The following is a 21,186-nucleotide window of genomic DNA, read 5'->3' as shown; positions in this document are numbered from 1 at the left end:
TTGACCACGTGGGCCCGGGGGTAATTTTGACTTTTTGGGTAAAACTTTGGAAAACTCATTTTCATGCATTCAAATTGATTCATTTAGCGTTTATTGATGTAATTAAGTAACTTTGACTAGATACGAGCAAATTGGCAGTGGAATCAAGGGGTAAAGCTATAATTGAAACTTGAGTTGTGTTCGAGGCATCGATGTAAGTGTTTGGTCTAACCTTAGCTTGAAGGATTAGGAGTTGTGTCTTATTTGCTACATGTTAATTGTGGAGTACGACATATAGGCATGGTGACGAGTATCTATACGTTGGTGTCAAGCATGCCCGTGAGCCTTGTATTATAATTGCCATGACTCTGTTATGGTTTATTGCGCTTCATATGTTATTATCACCATTGTTCCCTTGCCGGGATGTTTGTTTTGATAGTATTGTTCCCTTACCAGGATGTTTGTTTTGATAGTATTGTTCCCTTGTCGGGATGTTTGTTTTGATATTATTGTTCCCTTGCCGGGATGTTGTTGAAATATCATTGTTCCCATTGCCGAGAAGTTGTTATATTGCTTTTGTTCCCTTGTCGGGATTCCTTGTGATTATTGTTGGCTTGTAAATGGGAGCGGGTGGTACGCCTACCGCAAGATATGATGAAATGGGAGCAGGTGGTACGCCTACCACAAGATATGATGAAATGGGAGCGGGTGGTACGCCTACTACAAGATAAGATGAAATGGGAGCAGGTGGTACGCCTACCACGAGGTTTGATGAAATGGGAGTGGGGGTACGCCTACCACGAGATTTAATGAAATGGGAGTGGGTGGTACGCATACCACAAGATATGAGAAATGGGATCGGGTTGCACGCCTGTAACAAGATGTAAACTGAACGTGAAATTTGCCTTTATTTTCTTTATCCTTGTTAGAAGTTAAATTTTGGTTTCCTTATAATTTTATTGAGATTCTGCCTTATCTGTTATTCCCCGAAGCATGTTTCCCCTCACCAGTTTTAATTGTTTGTTTTCGTCTATCTTCCGCTGTATATATATACATAACTGCACAGGTTTATCTGGAGTCTGGTCCTAGCCTCGTCACTACGTCGCCGGGGTTAGGCCAGACACTTACCAGCACATGGGGTCGGTTGTGCTGATGCTACACTCTGCACTTATGTGCAGATACAGGAGCAGCGCTTGGTCAATAGCTTGGGAGCTAGCCTTCAGTCCACAGAGATTCCGAGGTAGTCCTGCAGGCATTCGCAGGCCCGGCGTCTCTTCTATCCATTTAGATGTTCTGTTTTCTTTTGTATCCGAGACAGACTATATTTCTTTTTTCAGACACTTATATGTAGCATTCCTAGACAGTCCGTGAATGTTGTGGCATCAGTTTCTGGGTATAGATATATGTTGAATTTTTATTCGTATCGGTTTTGGTATAATATTTATCTAAGTCTTCCGCTTAAATTTCATCTTTCGTCATTAATTAAATGTTGATTACCTGCTAATTTAATTGGTTAAAAAAAGCTAAAATGAAAGAGGTTGAATTTTTCGCATTTCGTGGCTTGCCTAGCTTCTATGAGTAGGCGTCATCACGACTCCCGAGGGTGGAAAATCCGGGTCGTGACACTTATGAATGACTAGAATATAATCTACTAGACTTTTATTATAGGTCGTGAATTCAGAGGCATATCCGAGATATTAAGAAGATGGGTGCACTATTACGAAGAGTTGGATTTAGAATTTACACTTCACGAGTTCAACCTTTAGGTTCTTACAATGAACACATAGCACCTTTGAAAATATAGGTTCAAAATTAACTCTTTTTCGTTATTTTAAATTTTCACATATGTATCTATATTTCATATTAAATATATTGGGATCGGTTGAGCTCATTGACTATGCTACAACTGAAATATAGCATTATTATGAATTGTCTACAAAGCAGAGAATGGATTCACATAAATCCATACCCTCCCTATATATATGCCCCCGGTCATGGTCGATGAGAACTTATAATCGGGATCGACAAATTGAAAAAATAACTATTGCTATCGATACATGTTAAACCAAAAGCAATTGAATTCAAGGGCCACCTCTAAGAGTGACATATTGCATTGCATCTATGTAGCCGTCCATAAAGTAAAGGATACTAGTAGTATTTTACATGGCGAAACAAGGATGCATATCAGAAGAGTAGTAATGTTAATTGAGCGTGTTGGTATAAAATTGTAGAAACAAAAAATAGAGCTTTAATTTAATACTGTAATTACATGTATGTTTACCCTTAAAATTGGAAAACAATTAAACTTATAAGTGGTTTTAAGTATATGTGATTTCACTTGACACAAATTGAAAAATATGATAATTAATATTAGAAATTAACTATAAAATAAAGCAAACCAATATAATGAGCGATTATGGCACTCGAGCTAGATCACCCTCGAACCAACTGAGTATGCTAATGTTGTATGAACTGAACAACAGAGCTTAAAAGAGAAAATATAACGTATTGCTTGTTATGCGTGAATATGATGATTACAAAATGATTAGAACCCCCTTTATATATTAGAGGAATTCTATTTATGATACAATTCTAATTACAGAAGCAAATCCCATGATAGGCTAAATAACCGGTCTTTGATTTGATACGTGCCGAGATTTTCGTCACGGTCCTTGCCTGACCACGGATATCTCGGCTTTCTGTTATTCGACTTAGCCGGCTCCCTTCGACCTCGCTCGATCTCTATCCCGCTTCGGTCTCGATTACGGCTGGTCTCGATCTTGATCGGTCATTGATTCATGAGCTTAACAATCCATCCCCGTGCCATGGTCCGTCATAAATCAAAGCCGATCCTGACTTATTGTGCTTCATCCTCGATCAGTCTCACGAAAAGAACAAGCCCGATTTTGACCGTATACAACATATTTAAGAAATTTATGTCCCACTATGTTGTTTTTGGATGTATAACAGAATTCAATAGCCATTTATAAAGCCTAACAAAATTTAAGTTATGCAAAAAACTGAATTTTCCCAATTAATTTTAAATTTTGGATATGCCTTAAGTCAAAAGAATTTTTTTTAAAGGAACTAAGTGGACGATTGGAACGTATGTTCTTCATTTTAATTTCAACCTTTTAGATTAATTGATCTTTGTAAACCCCTTTTAACCACAAAAAGAAAAGATTAAATATATCTTAATTTGGTAATGGCCGGTGAAACATCACCTTAAAAAGGAGTCATGGTTGGCCATAATTAGCTGAATAATAACAAGATTTTCAACAGGTAGATGTGGCCCTTTTGTTAAGAAATTGTTTCAGTTTATCTTGGTATTGAAATTTATTTTATTATTTTTTGGACTTTATATTTAGAAAAAGCTTATCTTCTCCAGAAATGGACTTTGGACCATCTTTGCCGAATGGCCCTGCTGCTTTGGCAATCTTTTAAGGAAAAATGATACTGTATAGTTATTTTTAAAATAATAATTGGATATATTGCTTTGGCAATCTTTTAAGGAAAAATGATATTGTATAGTTATTTTTAAAATAATAGTCGAATATATATATATTTGTATATTATATACAAAAATATATAAATTTTATACACTTTTATCACTATCAAATGTAAATGGTTTCATCCGCAAACTAAAAGTGATCTTTGCCCATCTTTTTAATATGTAAAGTAGCAGCCTTCAACTAATACTGACAAACATCACGTTAATTGGTTGATTATTATCACATTTTTGGTAATAAGGTTTCATACATTCCTATACCATATAGGAAATCTTATTACCCTCAATGTTTAAGGTTTGATATAATTACATTTAGTATACCAAATTACCAATTCTATACCATAGTGTATTTTAAGGGTACAATTAATGCAGCGTATATCCCTCCTTAATTTAAGGTACCGTATATGTCACGACCCAATTTAGGATTGTGACTGGCGCTTAGGAGCAAGTGCTCCCAAGTAAGCCTCATCGGCAATTTTACAGAAAATCGGGCAAAGTTTCCCCCGTTTTTGGACCATCCCAAAAATTTTCCTGTCTCAAATCAACAACCAAACATCCTAATATCATACCCAACAATTGACAACTTGCCAATTAACTAATACAAGTCTCCACCATAACTAAATCACCAACTAACCACTAGAAACACTAATTTATCTCCAACTTTGATAATAAAAAACGATACTTAGCATAAGACTATAATAAATAAATAATACTCATGACACTAAAATAATGACTATGGAGAGACTCTAAGAATTCAAAGAATAGACCATAACAATAAATAAAATCTCTGTTCACGCGAACAAGTGCGAGGCTCGCCAAGAACTATCAACCTGTGCGCTCTAATTAACGAAATCCTCGCCTGTGTCAACTGCTGTCTCTAGAAAAAAAATTAGCAGGGAATGAGTCGCTAGCTCAGTGAGTAATAACACTTAACCACAACCGTTTTTATTGGGGACAAGTCAGAAAACATGCTAGTATCTCAAACAGATAACATCAAAATGCCTTTTCAGAAACAATAAATAATTTTCAGTCTCATCATGTTTTTTTCTTGTAGTATAATACAATTAAAAGTTCAGTAATAAGCTTGGTAACCACTGTATAATATCAAAATTCACCTTTGGGAGGTTTCAATGAACGGATCATGTAATCGGTATAATAGTGGACTTCTTCGCAAGAAGTCAAATATAACGGTAGTCCCTACTCGAGGGAAGTCGGTAACGGTATGCTAGTTCTACTTCCCACTAGCGAGGGCTATAACGGTAATCTGTAATTACAAGGTGCACCAGGTCTAACGAACCCGCCGTTAGCTACAAGATACTTCAATGTCTACTCCCATTTATACTTGTCTCTGTAATCCGTATATACTCGTAGAAAATATTTTAAAACAATATAGGGCATTTCAGTTTTTATCAAATTATGTAATTTCGTTTCAATAACGGTAAATCTTATCTCAAGTAACAGTAAAACGTATTCAGTAACAATGAGAATATTCAGAATAACTGTAATCGTCTAAAATAAATATAGTAGTATCATATCGAGTAAAGGACTTATCCCACATGCAGATTCAAATCAGTCGGTAACATGCTTATATTAAAATCATATGTAAATCATGCTAGTTGTAGAAATACAAATTGAGGTAAGGTTACTACTCACAGTACTCGTGCCGAAATACCAAATACTTCACCTCGTGCGATTCGTACGAATTCTTCCAATCAATCTATAATTACATAATATCGATCCCATGTTAATTTCCTCATTTAGGCTAAATCCATCACAAATGTAGAATACCCAAATCCTCAGAGTTTTATATTTCATCACCAATTCGTCGGATGTATTTTAATTACTTAATTCACCTAACCTCATTATTCTATTCACTGTCAATCATCTCATTATTACAATTTATTGGCTAATCCTTAGTATCCAAATTTACAACCAGCAACAGTAGACTCAACGTGGATTTCTGATGCATTCTTAAGTCCCCAAAACTTAAATCATTATTACACGATCATATGCCTTCCTCCTTATTACCCAATCACTAGGTGGACATTATATCTTAAATTAAAGAGATAAAATTATAGTATCAAAAACTTTATTTCAAAACAGACTACTCCAACCTTGGAATTTCATATAATTTTTGTTAAACCATTAACTAATTAGTTATTATAATAATTAGTAAGTTATTTTTTCCCCCAATCATTACCTAATAATTGTAATACATAAATAATAATCACCATCCCAATTACATATACAAATCACATAAAGCGAGTTTCCAATTTAAGTTGGCAGTGGCTTGTCGTTCAACTGCTGAAAGTTGAGACTAAGAACTTTTAAAATTTCCAATTCCCAATCAGCGAAATCGCTACCCTTTAATTATTAAAGACCACTTGCTTCAACTTAAATGCACATACAAACGAAAGGATATTGATATTAATATACCTGATTGCTTTGATTTCTCTACCAAAGTTCCCGCACAGTGCCAATTTTTTAAAGTAAATTAACTGATATCTTTCCTCGTGTAGTGCCAACGTCTGCTCACCCTCCTTGTAACTTTTCCTATCTTGAAACCAGGAAGTTAATTCTTTTTCTTATCTACTCCCTAGGTCAAATCTGATGGTTACGTAAATGGGTTTGGCCCAACTTTTTTTTTGTTTTGTTTTTTGTTTAATAACCTTAGGTGGAGTTACGAAATTAGCCACTGGCCACTTATTTTATACACTATCTGATGTATTATTATTATTATTATTATTATTATTATTATTATTATTATTATTATTTACTAATGACCAATACACCCTTACTAAAAATATAAGGTATTACATCCTCCCTACCTTATGAAATTCGGTCCCCGAATTTAACTTAAGTACATACCTGTTGACTGAAACAAATGAGGATACTTCGCTTGCATATCTTTTTCTATTTCCCAAGTGGTTTCTTCAACGGTATGATTTCTCCGTAAGACTTTAACGAACACAATTTATTTTGACCATAGCTTTCTTACTTGTCTATCAACAATTGCCATCGGCTCTTCCTCGTAAGACAACTTCTCATCAAGTGGTATAGTAGGTGCTTCAATCACCTGAGATGAGTCTGATATACATTTTCTTAGCATTGAGACGTGAAACACTTGATGGATAAAGGACAACTCAGGAGGAAGTGCCAAACGATAAGCCACCGCTCCCACTCGGTCTAGTATCTCATACGGTCCTATAAACCTGGGGCTCAACTTGCCTCTTTTCCCCAACCGCATTACACCTTTCATAGGGGAGACTCGTAGGAACACTTTGTCTCCAATCATGAACACTAAATCTCTTCTTCTCTTATCAGCATAAGACTTTTGTTTGCTTTGAGCTGCAAGCAATCTCTGTCTGATCAACTGGACCTTGTCCATAGCTTCCCGTACAAGGTCGGGTCCCAATAAGTTAGTCTCACTAGCTTCAAACCATCCGATAGGAGAACGACATCTTCTACCATACAATGCTTCGTACGGTGCCATTTGAATACTGGTCTGGAAGCTGTTGTTGTAAGCAAATATAGCTAATGGTAGATAAGTGTCCCAACTACCTCCAAACTCAAGAATGCAAGCTCTCAATATATCCTCCAAGATCTGAATAGTACGTTCAGATTGCCCGTCTGTCTGTAGATGAAATGCAGTACTAAGATCTACTCGTGTACCCAATGCTTCTTGAAAAGATTTCCAAAAGCGTGAAGTGAATTATGATCCTCTATCAGAGATGATGGATACTGGAACTTCGTGAAGTTGGACAATTTCGTTCATAAATATATGTGCATACCTAACTCCACCATATGTAGTCTTCACCGGCAAAACGTGTGTTGATTTCGTCAGTCGATCTACAATCACCCATACCGAGTCATAACCTCTAAGGGTTCGTGGTAGCCCGGTGACAAAATCCATAGTAATTCTTTCTCATTTCCACTCTGGAATCTCAATTTGTTGTAGTAGTCCTGCGGGTCGCTGATGCTCAGTCTTGACCTACTGACAAGTCAAACAACTAGAAACAAAGTTAGCAACATTTTTCTTCATACCTTCCCACCAATAAAATTGCTTCAGGTCATGGTACATTTTTGTGGATCCAGGATGTATAATGTATTTAGTGTTGTGAGCTTCTTTAAGAATAGCATGTCTCAACCCATCTACGTCTGCTACACATAGCCTATCACCCATTCGAAGAACACCATCACTTCCAACAATCATATCCTTGCTTTTACCAGCTAAGGCTTCATCCCTGTATTTGCATAATCGTTCATCCTCATATTGGGTGGCCTTAATACGCTCAACTAATGAAGACTTAGCCTGAGCACAAGCCAACAATGCCTCTGAATTTCCGACACTAAATCTGATACCTGTATCTTCTAGTCTCTGAATATTTTTGGCCAAAAGTCTCTTTGCAGGGGCTATATGTGCCAAACTCCCCATAGATTTTCTGCTCAATGCATCAGCCACCACATTGGCTTTTCCAGGATGATATAAAATAGAACAATCATAGTCTTTGAGTAGTTCCATCCACCAATGCTGCCGAAGATTCAGATCTCTCTGCTGAAAGATATATTTCAGACTTTTATGGTCGGTATAAATCTCACAAGCCGTATAGATAATGCCTCCAAATTTTTAGAGCAAATACCACTGCAGTCATCTCCAAATCATGTGTAGGATAGTTTTTCTCGTGCTTTTTCAATTGTCTCGAAGCATAAGCTATAACACGACCATTTTGCATGAGAACACATCCTAATCCCACCCTCGAGGCATCACAAAATACTGTAAATCCTCCAGAACCTAATGGTAAGGCTAATATTGGTGCAGTTGTCAGACATGTTTTGAGTTTCTGAAAGCTTTGCTCACATTTCTCTATCCACTGAAACTTTGCATTTTTCTGTGTTAGCTTTGTCAGTGGCGCTGCTATTCTGGAGAAATCCTGCACAAAATGCCTGTAATAACCTGCTAAGCCTAAAAAGCTGCGAATCTCTGTAGGAGAAGTAGGTCTGGGCCATTTCTGCACAGCTTCAGTCTACCATAATTCCATCTTTAGATACAACATGTCCCATAAATGATACCGAGTTTAGCCAGAATTCACACTTCGAGAACTTCGCATAAAGCCGATGTTCTCGCAATGTCTGCAACACAGTCCTGAGATGATTCTCATGTTCTCCTTGGCTACGAGAATATATCAGGATATCATCAATAAATACTATTACAAATCTATCCAAAAACGGCTTGAAAACTCTATTCATTAAATCCATGAATGCAGTTGGAGCATTTGTTAGTCCGAAAGGCATCACAAGGAACTCATAGTGCCCGTATCGAGTTCTGAAAGCAGTCTTAGAAATATCTTCATCTTTGATTCTAAGTTGATGATAACCAGAACGGAGGTCAATCTTTGAAAAATGGGCAGCTCTTTGTAACTGATCAAACATGTCATCTATACGAGGCAAAGGATATTTATTGCGTATTGTTATCTTGTTCAACTGCCTGTAGTCAATGTACAATCTCAGGGATCCGTCTTTCTTCTTTACGAATAGTACTGGTGCTCCCCATGGTGATGCACTAGGTCTAATAAAACCCTTATCTAACAAATCTTGTAACTGCTGCTTTAGCTCCCTCAACTCTGCTGGTGTCATTCGATATGGGGGTATCGATATGGGTTGTGTGTCAGGTAGCAAATCAATACCAAAGTCTATTTCTCGTATTGGAGACAATCCTGGTAAATCCTCAGGAAATACATTAGAAAATTCTCTCACTATTAGTGCATTCTCTATACTAACTGTTTCCTTTCTTGTATCATTTACAATAGCTAAGAGACCCAAACAACCTTTCTTCAGAAGTCATTGAGCCTTCATAAAAGATACAATTTTGCAAGTCTCTGGAACCTGACTCCCTCTTAGAATAAAACTGGGTTCATTTGGTATCTCAAACTTAACTATCTTTGCATGACAATCGACTATAGCATAGTAAGAAGATAACCAATCCATTCCCATCAGCATGTCAAAGTCAATCATATCGAGTACAATAAGGTCAGCTAGAGTATCTCTACCCTCAACCCGAATCTGACAAGCACGATACACGTATTCAGCTAATAGAGACCCTTCAACAGGAGTAGCAACTAGAAAAGGATCATTCAATAGCTCAGGTTGTCTACTAAATCTCAAAGCAAAGTACGAGGACACATAGGAGTGGGTAGATCCCGGATCAATCAACGCAAGTGCATCAAATGAACAAACAGAAAGAATACTTGTAACCACTACATTCGAGGCTTGAGCATCCTGACTAGTAAATGCAAAAACTCTTGCCTGACCTCTTCCAGCATTGCCTTGTCCTTGATTCACATTAGCACGGTCTCCAGCACCTCGACCTTTATTTCCCGTACCTGTAGCACCTGAAGTATTACGAATAGTCTGAGTCGGTGCAGCTGATTGAATAGAAGCCTGGTTGAAATTTCTCGGAGGCTGAGGGCAATCTCTCAAGTGATGTCCCAACTGGCCACACCGAAAGCACTCTCCAGTTAGAACACGACATTGGCCCAAATGTGATTTACCACAAGTCTGGCAGACTGGAGTAGTGGCATATATCTGCCCAGAATTTCGATGTCCAGAAGATGATGGTCCCCTATTACCTTGTTTGTAATGTGGTTTGTATGTGGACTGTGAAGACATGTGTATCCATGTTTGAGAACCCTGTTGTTGTTGTTGTCCCTGATTTCCTGCTCTTCTATTTTCACTAAAACCACCACTGAAAGCCCCTCCTGTCTTGGCCTTCTTACGTAAATCACTAGTTGCACGCTCCTCACGTCCTTTGTTTTCAATCTTTCTAGCAAGGTCGACTACATCAGAGTAGGATAAAGTCTTCATCTGTGGGGCTACTGCAGTGTATAGACGACCAACCAATCCATCAACAAACCTCTGAACTCGAGCTTCTTCGGTAGGCACTAAGTGAGGAGCATATATAGCCAGCTTATAGAACTTAGTGTTATATGTTGACACATCCATATCTGGAGTCTGAACCAATCTCTCAAAGTCTCTAGCATATTGTTGCATCAGACTGTCTGGAAGAAAATGATTCTTGAACAACTTAGTGAACTCGTCCCACGTCAGTGGTGGTGCTCCTGCTGGCCTTCCTAGCAATACCGTTTCATACCATGTGTTGGCCATATCCTCTAGTTTGTATGATGCGAGCTCCACGGCTCTCTCACTAGAACATCCAAGAGCACGTAATGCCTTGAGTGTCCCATCCAAGAAACCTTGAGGATCTGCTGAGTTATCGAAATCTGTGAATTTTGGTGATTTCAATTTCAGGAACTCGTGTAGGGATACTTCCTTATTCCCAAAAGGCTGAGTCTGTGTAGGTGCTTGTGTCTGTAAAGTAGCCTGAGGAGCTGAACTTCCGCCCTGAGTAGGCACCAATGCCTCTAGCACATTCAATAACCTTGCCACTGCATCTGCAGGTAAGGCAACAGTAGGTACAACAGTTGGCACTGGTGGTGGAGCGTTCTAAACTCCCTGCTCTTGCACTTGATCTGGCATAACAGCTTGGGTTTGACCCATGTTCCCAACTTGAGACTGAGGAGCAGTCTGTCTTCTAGTTTGATGAACCCCAACTTGACCTCCACCCCGGGTAGTACCACGTCCAGCACCACGTCCAGCAGATGAGGGTGTGCGTGTCCTAGCCATCTGCGAAATAAATATTCCAAAGTCAATCCCAAGTTATCTCAACGCACGATCAAAGAATGAAAGAAGGGAAAACATTCCTAAATGTTCAGTATCCTCGAGATCATAAGTATGGGCGCCTACATACCCATGAACAAGACTCTACTAAACATTGCTCCATGACTCGGGACTTAAAGCCTAAGCTCTGATACCAACTTTGTCACGACCCAATTTAGGATTGTGACCGGCGCTTAGGAGCAAGTGCTCCCAAGTAAGCCTCATCGACAATTTTACAGAAAATCGGGCAAAGTTTCCCCCGTTTTTGGACCATCCAAAAAATTTTCCTGTCTCAAATCAACAACCAAACATCCTAATATCATACCCAACAATTGACAACTTGCCAATTAACTAATACAAGTCTCCACCATAACTAAATCACCAACTAACCACTAGAAACACTAATTTATCTCCAACTTTGATAATAAAAAACGATACTTAGCATAAGACTATAATAAATAAATAATACTCATGACACTAAAATAATGACTATGGAGAGACTCTAAGAATTCAAAGAATAGACCATAACAATAAATAAAATCTCCGTTCACGCGAACAAGTGCGAGGCTCGCCAAGAACTATCAACCTGTGCGCTCTAATTAACGAAATCCTCACCTGTGTCAACTGCTGTCTCTAGAAAAAAAATTAGCAGGGAATGAGTCGCTAGCTCAGTGAGTAATAACACTTAACCACAACCGTTTTTATTGGGGACAAGTCAGAAAACATGCTAGTATCTCAAACAGATAACATCAAAATGCCTTTTCAGAAACAATAAATAATTTTCAGTCTCATCATGTTTTTTTCTTGTAGTATAATACAATTAAAAGTTCAGTAATAAGCTTGGTAACCACTGTATAATATCAAAATTCACCTTTGGGAGGTTTCAATGAACGGATCATGTAATCGGTATAATAGTGGACTTCTTCGCAAGAAGTCAAATATAACGGTAGTCCCTACTCGAGGGAAGTCGGTAACGGTATGCTAGTTCTACTTCCCACTAGCGAGGGCTATAACGGTAATCTGTAATTACAAGGTGCACCAGGTCTAACAAACCCGCCGTTAGCTACGGGATCCTTCAATGTCTTCTCCCATTTATACTTGTCTCTGTAATTCGTATATACTCGTAGAAAATATTTTAAAACAATATAGGGCATTTCAGTTTTTATCAAATCATGTAATTTCATTTCAATAACGGTAAATCTTATCTCAAGTAACAGTAAAACGTATTCAGTAACAATGAGAATATTCAGAATAACTGTAATCGTCTAAAATAAATATAGTAGTATCATATCGAGTAAAGGACTTGTCCCACATACAGATTCAAATCAGTCGGTAACATGCTCATATTAAAATCATATGTAAATCATGCTAGTTGTAGAAATACAAATTGAGGTAAGGTTACTACTCACAGTACTCGTGCCGAAATACCAAATACTTCACCTCGTGCGATTCGTACGAATTCCTCCAATCAATCTATAATTACATAATATCGATCCCATGTTAATTTCCTCATTTAGGCTAAATCCATCACAAATGTAGAATATCCAAATCCTCCGAGTTTTATATTTCATCATCAATTCGTCGGATGTATTTTAATTACTTAATTCACTCTCATTATTCTATTCACTGTCAATCATCTCATTATTACAATTTATTGGCTAATCCTTAGTATCCAAATTTACAACCAGCAACAGTAGAGACAACGTGGATTTCTAATGCATTCTTAAGTCCCCAAAACTTAAATCATTATTACACGATCATATGCCTTCCTCCTTATTACCCAATCACTAGGTGGCCATTATATCTTAAATTAAAGAGATAAAATTATAGTAGCAAAAACTTTATTTCAAAACAGACTACTCCAAACTTGAAATTACATATAATTTTTGTTAAACCATTAACTAATTAGTTATTATAATAATTAGTAAGTTATTTTTCCCCCAAATCATTACCTAATAATTGTAATACATAAATAATAATCACCATCCCAATTACGTATACAAATCACGTAAAGCGAGTTTCCAATTTAAGTTGGCAGTGGCTTTTCGTTCAACTGCTGAAAGTTGAGACTAAGAACTTTTAAAATTTCCAATTCCCAACCAGCGAAATCGCTACCCTTTAATTATTAAAGACCACTTGCTCCAACTTAAATGCACATACAAACGAAAGGATATTGATATTAATATACCTGATTGCTTTGATTTCTCTACCAAAGTTCGCGCACAGTGCCAATTTTTCAAAGTAAATTAATTGATATCTTTTCTGGTGTAGTGCCAACGTCTGCTCACCCTCCTTGTAACTTTTCCTATCTTGAAACCAGGAAGTTAATTCTTTTTCTTATCTACTCCCTAGGTAAAATCTGATAGTTACGTAAATGGGTTTGGCCCAACTTCTTTTTTTTGTTTTGTTTTTTGTTTAATAACCTTAGGTGGAGTTACGAAATTAGCCACTGGCCACTTATTTTATACACTATCTGATGTATTATTATTATTATTATTATTATTATTATTATTATTATTATTATTATTATTTACTAATGACAAATACACCCTTACTAAAAATATAAGGTATTACAGTATCTCCCACCACTTCCACGTTTCTCTCTCCCAAACCCTCACCCTCATCCACGTTTTACTCAAACACGCGTTCTTTTTACCCCTTTTCCCTCTTCTAAAATCGCAGGAACATCGTTCACCCACCATTAAAGTTCAATTTAAATCTTTTTTGTCTACATTCAGTGAAAAAAATGCTATGTCTTTTACGCCAAAACCCCACGCCCTACACTGGAAAGGGGTCTTTGTTGGCAGCCTCGGGTTACAAAAATTTCATAAATGGCAATGTCTTTTACTGCAGAGTAACTTTTAGTATGTACTTCTGTTTCATGCAAACCAATTGACTGAGTTGGCTAGTCAAAATCTGAAGAGCTCCTTGTTTCCAACTTTTTTTTAATTTAATCTATGACCACCGATTCCTTTTTGGTTATTTGCCATTTGTTTAACTAGAAAGAATTTCCCTGGCAATTGTTTTTGTTTTTATCTCTTTAGGGGTATGGATGTTGATTTTTAAAGTTAAAAACGGATTTTCGACATAATTGCGTTTTTTGCAGAAGATTTATAGAAGTTTTAGTCGTTTTTGATTTGTGAAAACAGAAAACAAAGCATCTACAATCGGAATACAAATAATCTACAATTTATCTACAAAATATCTACAAACTGGGTACATTGAATTTTAATATCCCAATTCTCATTCAATTGTAGCTTAATTGGTATTTTCGACATAATTGAGTTTTTTGCAGAAGATTTTGTAGAAGTTTTAGTCGTTTTGGATTTGTGAAAATAGAAAACAATGCATCTACAATCAGAATACAAATAATCTATAATTTATCTACAAAATATCTACAAACTGGGTACATTGAATATTAATATCTCAATTCCCATTTCAATTGTAGCATAATTGGGATTTTCGACATAAGTGCGTTTTTTGCAGAAGATTTGTATAAGTTTTAGTCGTTTTGGATTTGTGAAAACAGAAGATAATGCATCTACAATCAGAATACAAATAATCTACAATTTATCTACAAAATATCTACAAACTGGGTACATTGAATTTTAATATCCCAATTCTCATTTCAATTGTAGCATAATTGGAATTTTCGACATAATTGCATTTTTTGCAGAAGATTTGTAGAAGTTTTAGTTGTTTTTGATTTGTGAAAACAGAAAACAAAGCATCTACAATCAGAATACAAATAATCTACAATTTATATACATAATATTTACAAAATGGGTACCCTGAATTTTAATATCCCAATTCCCATTCGATTGTAGTTTAATTGAAATTTTCGACATAATTGCGTTTTTTGCAAAAGATTTGTAGAAGTTTTAGTCGTTTTTTATTTGTGAAAACAAAAAATAAAGTATCTACAATCATAATACAAATAATCTACAATTCTTCTACAAAATATCTACAAACTGGGTATATTGAATTTTAATATCCCAATCCTCATTCGATTGTAGTTTAATTGGGATTTCGACTAGACATAATCTTAAAGATTCATTATAGTATTCTCAATTATAGATTGAGGGAAATATGTTAGAAAGCTACATCAACTACTTTGTCGAGTTTGAAAAATACTACCTAGTGACATCAATTATTAGATTTGTCAACTTATTATTTTTCATGGAAAAAAATATAATGATATTTTCAGCTACAATTTTAAGTGAGACTATAAGCAGAAAGATCAGGTGAAAATAGGAACAATTTTCAAAAGCCGGTCTCATACTCTGTCTCTCTGATTATTCACGTCATTTGATCTCTCAAAGAGAAAAAAAATAATTAGAGATATCTAAATAAGGAATTTTAATGCTACAATGATTCCTTATTTAATGAAATATCTGGAAGAATATTTACTTCCATAATTGTAGCGCGCCTAAATAGGAATATCTGGAAGAATATTTAGTTCGAGATTTGTAGCGCGCCTAATTAGAAAGGAATCAGCTCCTAATAATTGGTATTTAATGAATGGTATAATATTTGTAGAATAACTGTGAATATGACGGGTAAATATGAAACTATGCACATTTTTGGTAATAAGGTTTCATATATGGTATAAGAAGGAAAAAGATGATAAGGTTTGATACATTCCTATAAGGTTTACCATCTGAATAATATTCACATTATTAATTTTTCTCATTTTTTTTTATCTTTTTCAAACTTGATACAAAATAAATGGAATACCAACAAATAACATCTTTCTAGTCCATATAACTTTACTCTCGCATATGCATTTCATAACATATAATTAACGGTTGAAGAATGCCTAACTGAGCCATAAATTTATTGTCCAATAACAACCATTTAGAATTGAACAACTAAGAATTAAAAAAATTAGGGAAAGGCCATTTACCATTTTTTGGATTAAAAAAAAGAATATTAATAAACTCTATCTGTCAAAAATCCCAACTAATGTGGATAAATAAGATGATAGGAATTAGGAAGTCAGAGCCCAAGAGCCCAGAGGAGGATAAAAAGAGCAATTTCTTTCCCAAATAGGAAGCGAAAAAAGTCGGATCTTCAATTTGACTAAGCACACGTGTCAACATTATTACAACATGTGATACAATTCAGATATTAAATACAATGTAAATTTAATCAAATCCCAGCTCGAAAAATAAAAATATTCGCAAATAAAAAAGGAAAATATCTGAAGTGATCGCCGCCGCTGGCCGGCCAGTAATATAATAACCAGACTAGTACCAGACGAATAGTGAACCTTATAGTCGAACGTGCAAGCCTAAAATTGGACAGACCCTCCTTTCTACATAATCATCATTAATTAGTACCATGATTATGATTAGTGGTGCGATGATAATATTAAAAAGTATTAATGGTTGTCATTTGTTTTCTCCTTTTTCCTTTCAATTGTCTCGGGAAATATGATTGCGTTTTCGCTTTAACAACTAAGTATAATAATATTTTGCGCTCACTAACTTAAAATCTTGAATACGTAAGTAAATGGAAGCAAACACACCTTTATTTAGGCATATTCAATATTTCGATTGCACTCACCATTTTGAACTAAAAGTACATATTTCCTTCGTTTAGAAAAGAGAGAATCTATTTCCTAATGGTTACTTTCTAAATTTGACAATAAAATAACTTTAAATATTTTATTTTACCCAATTTTTGTTCTCTATCTTATAAGTTCATCATTCCTATTGTGCCTAGTATCTCCGTCAAAGCTATTATCTAACAGAACCAAGATAAACATACAGGTACTTCGTCATCTGTGGATCTTTAAGACATTTTTCTAATTTATATAGTCATATTACAAATATACAAAAGTATCGAAAAATTCATTTGATAAAGAAGATATTGTTTGACTCAAAAGACACTAAAACCTTTTTTGACCAAATCAATCAAAGATGAAGGGGTAAATCTTAATTAGAGATAATTAACTCCAAATCGAAACGTTAATGATAATGAACGCATATGAGACGAAAGAAACATGATCGATCTTACTCAAATTTAACATTATCTACCTCACCCACTAATGAGAGAGTAGATTTACAGGTGTTCGTTGAGATCATTTCCTCTATTTTCTAACTAGATGAAGCATGTCCGTGCTCAGCACGGGCCCAACAAAGTGGTGCTGTGACAACCAATAAAAAAACACAAAAAGGTACGGCAGAAATGATTGCTTACACTACATACGAACAAAATTTCATATCCAAATTGACAGGTATATAGTGTATTGCAAGAACTTTGCATTACAAAAAAATGTTTCCTCTGTACTTACCCTCAAGAATCAGAAGAAGATACATCATAAAATAAAAACAAAGGAGAAAGTTTCACTAAACAGATACGTATAATTATTTTAGTAGACATCTTTTAGTTTCTTTCAAGCGTCGCAATTACCCCGAAAACATTTCCTTGCTTGGAGGCATTTGGAGGCTCACGCAGCACAACCGGCAAGCATAGCCAAGCCCAACCATTACAGTCAGGAGGCGTGTGGGTGTGACAGACATGTAAAGCGTATTGCTTTCGCATATCAATTTCCTTGAAGAATCATATTGGGTTCTCTCCATCTCCAATTCTGCCTTAACAAGAAGAATTAAGTTAGGATTTATCAGGATAGCTAATATAGAAATTATGTAAGTCCGGATTAAGTTTGAGCAATAAATACTACAGATCAGTAAGCTAAAGTTGAAGAGTCAACCATTAATCTTCCTCTAATGCAAAAGAATTTGCAGATTTTTCTAATATGTTGCTCTTTTGCATGTCAAAGTTTGAACTATGAGCTTGCTACTAATTGCTATAGCACCTACTAAAAATTGAATTTTCATTTCCCTTTATTACAATAATAGTGAGAGAACTACTTCCATTTATTTTCCAAAAAGAAACTAACAGAAATCTCAAGTTTTATACCACAAATTGATACCAAAATTTTCTTAAACATTGAGATGGTACAAGATTGATACAACCAAGGAATCGTATGCAAATCTCTAAGAAACCAATGAAGAGAATGGTTCCTGAACAAGTATTTGTAGAAAGTAAATTGAGAGTTCTGAGAATAAAGAGGAAGAAGAGTAATTTCATTCGATAAAATCCCCAATCTACAAAGCCCTCAACTATATATTGTGATTAGGCTATTAACGACTCTCAACGGACTAACCCCTCCTGTAACTGACTAACTAATTTGTTATTAACGCTGCAGTATTTGATAACTATACCCCTTACTTATTACTCAATTGACAAGTATACCCCCCAGTACAAGATTGAATATGACCATTTATCTAAATACTGCAATGGTAAAACTTCAACTGCCAACACATAGTTTGCGGGAAGAAGTGCATGTATTGATCCAGTCCTTGCAATTATTAAAAACAAATGTAGTGGTCCTATATGTAGCACATAAAAGCAGCAGTCTAGGCAACTAATCATCAAATATGAAAAATGAGAAGCAATTTTGTTTCTTTGCTACATATTGTTGAGGTCTGGTCATTCACACAGGAGCTATTATATTAGCGGAAACCCATGGTGCATCAACTTTGGGCAAGAGAAGCAAGAGTTGACATGTCCATATAAATGACTTTGTGTCAGCTGCATTCTCTGCACAAAGAGTATATCCTGCTTCCGTTTTAAGTGTCCTATGGGAAATCTGATACTGCTTGCAGAACATGATCGGTTAATGCATCCCCAACACTACTGATATCTTAGAAACTGTAAGCAAAACAAAAAATAACCATAATGATGCCTAGATAAGATGTGTGCATGTAAAATTCCATTCTGCACCAAAAAGATTGTACCATTTTTTCCAATTATGTCCTTCTCAACTAAGGCTAAATCATAATATGAGCCGTTAGAAATATCTAAAAAATTTGGGAGAGAATTGATATCCTTCTAGTAGAATAAGCCATATCCTCTTCATTTGACACCAAGACAAATTCTAGGCACCTAAATTGGAAAATTAACATTATGAAATTTCATAACTATAGGAGAAAGAGGCTAGATAACGTTCTTGACATCTAAAGTGAAAGAAAATCTTAAATTAACAGATTGCAGTTCCAAAAATAAGATATGCTTGCTTTAGTAGTTTAGAGAGCCTTGTTTCATGTTTCCCATAAATAATACCGAGGAAATATACCATTTTCAATGCTCCAGTATTAAAACTTAGAAATTAAGGTAAATTTTTAGTTTAATCAAGTTAAAGTGCACAGTTGGGAAGACAAAACCATAATTTGCAATTTTATAGTACATGAGAGTTCTTTGAGGGAGTCAACTACTTATCATAGCTAGAATTATTTCACTTGAATCCTTTTTACTTTTATGAGGCAAACAGAGTAGAACAACATTGAAACATGATTAATAAGAAAGTGCAATACTTGCCTCTTTTTTTTACTGTTATGAGGCAAACAAAGTAGAAAAATAAAATGCTTACACTAAGATGCAGCACGGAGTTATCCATACAGCAGTCATGAAAATTAAGATAACTGATATAATATGTTAATAATGCATTCTTGCTATTCATAGTGGCAGCCACATAAGCAAGTAGGGTGAAAAAGATAACCAAATGAACAGCTCAGTTCAAGATGCATATCTATATCGTACCTCTAGGTGAGCCTACAATAGTGCTATTATCTCCACTCTAATTAAAAAGGTAAAACATAAAGCAAAAAATAAACAAAAAATACAAATGCAAATATAGAATAACAAAACAATAATAATCAAAGTATGAATTTAAGATAAAGACCATGAAGCTAATAGCTATTTCAGTGCTAGCAACAGTTGTCATAGTCATACATTGGTATATTCCTTGTCCCTTTTGTTTAGCTTCTAACAGCATTTATTTTAGTTATATATTTTTTTACAAGTTAGCTTCTACTACTGTTACTCACGGCATATCACCAAAATTCCCAAAAATCTCAAATGTCCAATGTTCAATCACTAAATAAACTATTAAAAATTAAGGTCCCTTTGAATGTGCAGATACTAATGAATTACTGATGATTTTTTGTGTGCTCGCACAACTATTTTCCTTTGACCCATATATTCATTCTTTTAGGCTTTTTTTAGAATGAAAGATTCATCTGACATGCAAAATTTATTTAACAAAGAAGATCTTCAATTAGTGAAGATCCACAAAACATAAAACAAACTAAATGGAGCAGTTTTGCATAAAGTTTAAAACAAATCAAGCAAAAATACAAGTGTGGAATTCAACCAAAAAATTAAAACATACACAAAATAATACAACTCCAATGATCGTAAAAGAGATGCAAAGAAAATACAGAAGAGACTACTACACAAAAAAGTTAAGAAAAGCGACAATGGAAAGAAGGCAACATCACCAACCAGGTAATGAAGAAGGAAAAAAGAAGAAGAAGAGAAAACTAAAAGAAATATAAAATACGCATAACAAATAAAGGGGGAAAAAGAAGCAAAACTCCACTGCAACAAGCAACAAAAAATGAAAAACAAATTAAAAAGAGAGTAAATACTAACCTGAACATTGTGAGACCCAACAAAGAAGACAACGAAGATGCTAGAGATGGGGAACTGAAGTGAGGGAAAATTCTAGATGAAGAAGAAAAATAAAGAATTTGAGAGTTCGATGAGTGGCCACGTCTATTATAAGTTATGAAAAGTCAAAAATGCCCTCAGATGGTCGACCATCTTCGCTTTTTTATATAATAATAATAATAATAAATAATAATAAAAATAAAAGAATACAAGGAATAGGCTTTTTGTCCTCTTTTTTTGGAGAATGGCAAAGCCCCCTATTTGTTGAGAGTTCTCTGGCTATATATAGTCGAGATCCCTTTACTCATTGCTTGACTTGACGCTTTCTCGTCGTCAGTGTGTCCTGGTCTTGTTTTTAAACATCACCATTGCTTGACTTGTCGAATGTCACAAAGGAGAAATAGAGCAGGTTCTATTGACTTTCATTGTACAGTTACTGGGCACGGGGTGTTGGATGACTTGGT

The 21,186-nt window shown here is 35.4% G+C and overlaps 1 protein-coding gene and 1 long non-coding RNA gene across 9 annotated transcripts; both read right to left on the bottom strand.

Moving 5' to 3' along the window:
• Positions 1–2,465: 2,465 nt before the first annotated feature.
• Positions 2,466–13,579, bottom strand: LOC138880342 (uncharacterized). Of its 8 annotated transcripts, none has more exons than XM_070160287.1 (4): positions 13,389–13,579; positions 6,356–12,673; positions 5,141–5,204; positions 2,466–4,364 (listed from the first exon to the last, which is right to left on the bottom strand). In XM_070160287.1, the coding sequence occupies exon 2, from the start codon at positions 10,646–10,648 to the stop codon at positions 9,326–9,328; it is 1,323 nt and encodes a 440-aa protein (XP_070016388.1). In that variant the 5' UTR covers positions 10,649–12,673; positions 13,389–13,579; the 3' UTR covers positions 2,466–4,364; positions 5,141–5,204; positions 6,356–9,325. The 8 variants fall into 8 exon arrangements, 7 of the variants coding, with proteins under 7 accessions (XP_070016388.1, XP_070016389.1, XP_070016385.1 ...); XM_070160288.1 differs by having other exon boundaries at positions 2,466–4,358; XM_070160284.1 differs by having other exon boundaries at positions 2,466–5,204; positions 6,356–11,833; positions 12,610–12,673.
• Positions 13,580–17,406: 3,827 nt separating this feature from the next.
• LOC104242616 (uncharacterized) lies at positions 17,407–20,804 on the bottom strand. The gene is made up of 2 exons (XR_715041.2): positions 20,705–20,804; positions 17,407–17,795 (listed from the first exon to the last, which is right to left on the bottom strand). It is a non-coding gene; the product is annotated as an uncharacterized lncRNA (long non-coding RNA).
• Positions 20,805–21,186: the final 382 nt, after the last annotated feature.

This window comes from Nicotiana sylvestris, chromosome 10, assembly GCF_000393655.2.
Source record: "Nicotiana sylvestris chromosome 10, ASM39365v2, whole genome shotgun sequence".
Taxonomy (NCBI): domain Eukaryota; kingdom Viridiplantae; phylum Streptophyta; class Magnoliopsida; order Solanales; family Solanaceae; genus Nicotiana; species Nicotiana sylvestris.
The sequence above is the reverse complement of the archived record's forward strand: the minus strand, read 5'-3'. Positions and strand labels throughout refer to the sequence as shown.